Here is a 5,487-nt window from a genome sequence, read left to right on the forward strand (position 1 = left end):
GCCTGGCCACGGCAGGATCCTTGTCAACTCCTGCGGGCTTGCCTGCTTCTGCCTGCGCTGTAATTGCTGCTTCGGGGCGGGGGGGGGGGGGGGGGGGGGGAAAATTGAAGTGTTTTGTAGAAATCCCGAGCTGTAAATTATTTAGCAGGTGAAACAGAAATGTGCTGTGTGTTTCCAGGAAGCGAGAGACTGCACCAAAAAATGATGCGGCGCGACTTGCGGCTCTGCCGCGCTGTGCCTTCTGCAGAGTCATGGTGTTGGGAGGCTTTTTTTGCTTTTTTTTTTCTCTTCCTTCTGAATATATTCTTGTTGGCTGATAGCCCGGAATAGGTAGCAGAGCAAAAACGAGGGCTTGTGTAACATAGCCAAGCGATTTATGTGCCTGGCTGTGCCGTTGAAAAGCGTTAAGGTCTCTGGTCTTTTTACCTGCTGTGTAGGAAAGCACCTTTGGAAATTCAAGGTAACGTTGGCTCGTTCCTCTCTCTCCCTCCTAACTCAGCGTGCAGCTGTTTGAAAATGTTTTTTCTATTGCTTTGCATGTTGTGCGAAGTTGTGTCAGCCTTTCTCTTGATATGCCTTTTGTTCTTGGCGTCTTATCTCCACTGGCGTAACTGACATTAAATCCATGGACCAGAGGTCTTCTGCAGGAAGCAGAGGTCCTGCTTGGTAGATGGAGCTTCTCTTGGAGATAGAGCAGCCTCGATGCAAAGAAATAAAGGGAATAAAGCCCTGGGATTGGAAATGGGTAGAGATAAACAGATTTGTAGCCATCGTTTAGCCAAGCCTAGCTGGGTGCAGTTCAGCATCTAAAAACTGGAGACCTTTTACCTGTATCTAATGCAACGAGAAACTGAGTTACAGGAGAGCTCCTCAGAGGGCTTAAAAATAGCATCAGGTTTTCTCTCCTGTTGCTAATGCGTCTGGTTTAAAGTGGGTTCAGATGTGGTTGGAGGCTCGAAGCAGAACATCCCTTGCGGTCTCACCAAACCCCACACTCGCACAAGGTTATAAAAAATCATGGAAGGGCGGAGGGGCTGAGAAGTAGCCCGGTGACGCCTGCTAGCCTGGATTTCATCCCGGCTTGCATTATTTAGAAAGGTAACTATTTGAACACGTGCAGATTAATAAATATAGAGGAAGGAAGTTTTACAGGTCAGAGCTGACACCTGCGTGTGTTTTTTGTCTTCTCAGCAAGCGCCTGGCTTGTGCTGGAGCCTCTCAGCCTTGAAATGCAAAGCTGGTCTGAATTCTCCTGGGGTGGCCAGGTAGCACGTACTGCTGAAACACAATTAGCGGTATTTACCACCCTGGCAGGGTGTAAATGATGCTTAGTCTCACTGAGAAGCGTGGTGTCAAATTTAAGGCATTATAACCGTAGCTGGCGATGTGTCCGGAGAGCGTGCTGCCGTCTGCACCGGTTCCCTTCCCCCCCGACCTGGCTGAGCTCCTTCCCCGGCGTGTAGAAACGCCTCTGTGGTCCCACGGCTCTGGGATGTGCTTCGTGATCCTGCAAGGGATCGCTGGCAGAGAGGGCTCCGGTCGCGCGCTGTTGTTGACTAATACCTCCCGTCTGTCTTCCAGCTGCTCATGCTCCTTGGCACCACTGGTGGTCAGCCGAAGCTGACCTCCGAGCAGAATGCCATCAGCCTCTCCCCTGGCAAGTACCGCCACTTTGACCGTGCCACCAACAAAGAGCTGATCTGCGACAAATGTCCCGCAGGAACCTATGTGTCTAAACATTGTACGAAGAGTACCTTAAGAGAGTGCAGCCCTTGTCCAGATGGGACCTTTACTAAGCATGAGAACGGCATAGAGCGGTGCCACCCTTGTAGAAAACCCTGTGAACTGCCAATGATTGAGAAAACTCATTGTACTGCCTTGACTGACCGCGAGTGCACTTGCCTGTCTGGTACGTTTCAGACGAACGATACCTGTGTCCCTTACACGGTGTGCCCGGTCGGCTGGGGCGTCCGCAAGAAAGGAACCGAGACGGAAGACGTTAGGTGCAAGCCGTGCCCTCGTGGTACTTTTTCTGATGTGCCTTCTAGTGTGATGAAGTGCAAAACATACACTGACTGCTTTGGGAAAAACATGGTGATCATCAAGCCGGGGACGAAGGAGAGTGACAACGTCTGTGGTTCTCCAGCGTCTCTTCCGAACACGTCTTTGACTTTGTCAAGTACCGAAGTGGATGAAGAGCCCTATGAAGTTCCACCAACCATGCATCTTCCCAAAGGTAATGTCCACCACCGAAACACAGATGTGTTTTTGATTGTGAGGTTGCGTTCCTGCCTCGGTCAAGGCTGGCATTAGGCTGTTAAAGGGCAGCCTGGTCTAAAGCGCGGATGGTGCTTTTGCTTCATGGCCAGAAGGCAGCTCCAGAGTACATCAGGTTGCCCCTCAGTTGTGTAAACCACGTTTAATAACATTTTTACTGAGACTGCCGTCATGATTGGACTGTCCTACTGTTTGTATTGAAAGGACATCATGTTCCCCAGCCTCTTTTCCCATCTGTGTGTTGTGCTGGCATAAGTCTTTGTGCATTTGTGGCAAACCTGAGCAGAGTGCAGCAGGAAAACCCTGGCAGGAGAGGAGCTTTGCTCCACCAGATTGTTTCCGTGATGGATTCACTGCTTTCGTGCCCGTGCTTTCCCTGCTACATTTTGCCCTGTGCTGAGCCAGCCTATTGGCTTGAATGGCATCCATTGCCAAAACAGCCCTCCAGGAGCTTAGGCTGTGCCGTAGATTTTTTTTCTTTAAGATTTCTGTTAGTTATCAGTGGTGGGGAGAACCAGGTTGATTTCCCCATTCTATCATTTAATTGAAAGTGATAGATCATCGCAGTCTTTAGGAGATGCTTTAGCCACGGCTGGTTGCAGTGGTGCTGTAGGACCCTATTTGAGGTGGTGCTTAACACTCTCTGGGAAGCATTTTAATTAAAAAATGCAACTTTTGATGGCCTGGACACCTGAGTTGGTAAATATAATAGCAGGGAAGTGTTGACAGTGGTAGACTCCCAGTGCTTCTCCTTTGTTGGGTCTCAAAGCTTGATATGGTGTTAGTGTGTCATTGGGAGAGGACAGGAGGGTGTTCCCTGAACTTCCCAAAACTTGTTTGTAGACAACTAGGTAAAAGTTAAAGCATTTTCCCTGTTTGTATCCTGGTCAGAGTGTTTTGGGTAACCAAGTCAGAGGCAAAAATCAGGTTACAGGTGATTACACTCACTCTCTGCGTCAACTGGGATGAGACATGATCTTCAAAAGCCGAGTTTCCAAAGTAAGCTCTAGCTTTTGCCACAGAAGCCCTTCCTCTTCTCACCAGGCTTTGGTCGTGCAGCAGGCTGGGACCTGAGAGCTGTTGGTTGATAAGAAAACTCAATAAAGATGGAAAGTAGCTCTTAGGGGGAGGTTGGGTTGCTTCTGTTGCTTCAGAAACCTGTTTTGTAGTTGATGCATCCACAGCTGCTTGCAGTGCTGATGCACAAAACCTCGTAGAGAGATACTAAGCCTCCAAATTTTCATGTGTTTCTAGCCCAAATACCACATTTTCCACATTCGGAGTGAAACCCATGTTCATAAACCTAAGAAACCTCAAAGTTGTAGGTTTTCTGAGAAGTACTGAATGTGGGACAAACACAGATTGACAACATGCTTTTAATCACTTGGGTTTTTTTAAACAAACTAGCCTTAACCAACAAGGGTCAATTTTATCTTGAACCTACCTCTGTAACCGTACCCATCTGTTCCCAGAGCCGAACCTCAACTTCACCTCTTCCCTTTCTCGCTGCCTGGCGTTGGGTTTCTGTCTGCTGGCCAAGCAGATGCTCAGGCAGGTCTTGGACTGTGACATGATGCCGTATCACGTCTCCGGTGCTGTGACACTGAACTCTCCTCTCCTTTTGCAGGTTTGAACTCTTCAATTGCCGATTTTGTCCCCTCTCCCGCGCCACGCACGTCCAGTGGCACGGCGGAGCCAGCGGGCTACTACAACGAAACCTCGGCCAACGAGACGGACAGTGCTGGCGGGACCATAACGGCCTCCGGCGCTGCCGGCCAGGCAAAGAGCTCCCGGCATAAACAGACCAGCCAAGCGCTGGAGAAGCAGCCATCGCTGGAGATGGCGGGGGGTGAGAAGTCTAGTGTCCCGTACAGGCCCCCCCGGAGAGGTCCGCAGAACGTCCACCAGCACTTCGACATCAACGAACACTTGCCGTGGATGATCGTCCTCTTCCTGCTGCTGGTCCTGGTGGTTATCGTTGTCTGCAGCGTCAGGAAGAGCTCACGGACTCTGAAGAAGGGACCCAGGCAAGATCCCAGTGCCATTGTGGAAAAAGCTATTATGAAAAAGTCCACCACCCCCACGCAGAACAGGGAGAAGTGGATCTATTACTGCAACGGGCACGGTGAGCAGTAGTGACCGGGGCTGTGGGGGGTAGCGTCCTCTGTGCCGACCCGCGCGGTGCTTTGGAGGGGCCACCCCCACGTCCAGTGACCGGTTGCTTTTCTGACTTGCTGGGTCTTGTAGCAAGGACAAAGCCCATACACTGGTTCCTCAGATGTTTCTTCATCCTTGGCTTCTCCCTGTCCCTGTGGGATGTCCCTGCTCCTGAAGGAAGAGTTAATGGAGAGAATTTCACCCGCTCGTCCCAGCTCCTCTCCTCCTTCCCACCCATCCTTGGTAGAAGGATCTTGAATGAAGGCTCCTTTTTTTTTTTTTCCCCCCTCCCCTTTCCACGTCTCTTCTGTTTCACTCTCTCCTTATTTTCTTGGTGACTCAGATGTGGGTCTGATTGTCTTTCATGTCATCCTTTTTCCCTCACCCTGTTTCTGGAAGGCTGAGTCATCCTCTGCCTCTTGGCAGCCCCTCAGTTTCAGGTTCTTAGCCCTGAATCCCGACGGCTGGCTTGTGTCCCCAGCCCTTCGCCCATGCTGGAGCCAGGAAGGTTGTCCTCAAAGGCGGTGTCGTGGAGGCGTACAGCTTCCATGAGTGTCGTGAGGTCTTCCTGGAGGCTCTGCTTCATAGTGTTTTCTGTTCTTTTGGTGCATGACTTGCTGTCAGCTTTTTGATGAGACTTTAAAGATGACCTGTTGCGGTCATTAAATTGAAATTTGTAAAAATTAATGGTAAATTAAAGGTGGTACGAACATGAGCACCAAGCAGCCATGATCTCCCTAGAAGGATGCATGGTTCTTTCTCTGCAAAGCTACGGTGGCAATTTTGACCCCCCCCTTATCCTGTGCAGACAGGCAGCACTGACGAGTCCTTGCTTTGGGTTGCGGTTGCTCAACTTTAAACATCTGTTCACAGTTAACCTTTAGAAAAGCACATTTTGGGGGGGGAAGGCGGGGGGGCAAACAAAGAATGAATTGAAAAAAGATTGGAAGGTTTGAGAGATCAGTGCGTGATGAAAGTCATCCTTGAGTGCTTAAGTACAAAGCAAAGAAGGCTTTGAGTAGGGCGTCTTCTGTCATGTACTCTCTTCTCCTT

General features: G+C 50.0%; 1 protein-coding gene across 1 annotated transcript; it reads left to right on the forward strand.

Annotated features, from left to right (window-relative positions):
* The first annotated feature begins 1,576 nt into the window (after nucleotides 1-1,576).
* On the forward strand, nucleotides 1,577-4,413 carry TNFRSF21 (tumor necrosis factor receptor superfamily, member 21). Its single transcript, XM_009586578.1, has 2 exons — nucleotides 1,577-2,236; nucleotides 3,905-4,413. Exons 1-2 carry the CDS (start codon nucleotides 1,588-1,590, stop codon nucleotides 4,411-4,413), a joined length of 1,158 nt encoding a protein of 385 aa, XP_009584873.1. The 5' UTR covers nucleotides 1,577-1,587.
* Nucleotides 4,414-5,487: the final 1,074 nt, after the last annotated feature.

The sequence above is a fragment of the Fulmarus glacialis genome, unplaced genomic scaffold (assembly GCF_000690835.1).
Source record: "Fulmarus glacialis isolate BGI_N327 unplaced genomic scaffold, ASM69083v1 scaffold18351, whole genome shotgun sequence".
Classification (NCBI taxonomy): Eukaryota; Metazoa; Chordata; class Aves; order Procellariiformes; family Procellariidae; genus Fulmarus; species Fulmarus glacialis.

What these genes read in the sequence shown, in the direction of transcription:
- TNFRSF21 (XM_009586578.1), top strand. Translation starts at nt 1,588, where the DNA reads ATGCTCCTTGGCACCACTGGTGGTCAGCCGAAGCTGACCTCCGAGCAG. An exon ending in AACCATGCATCTTCCCAAAG is followed by an intron (nt 2,237 to 3,904) that starts GTAATGTCCACC and finishes CTCCTTTTGCAG; the next exon opens with GTTTGAACTCTTCAATTGCC.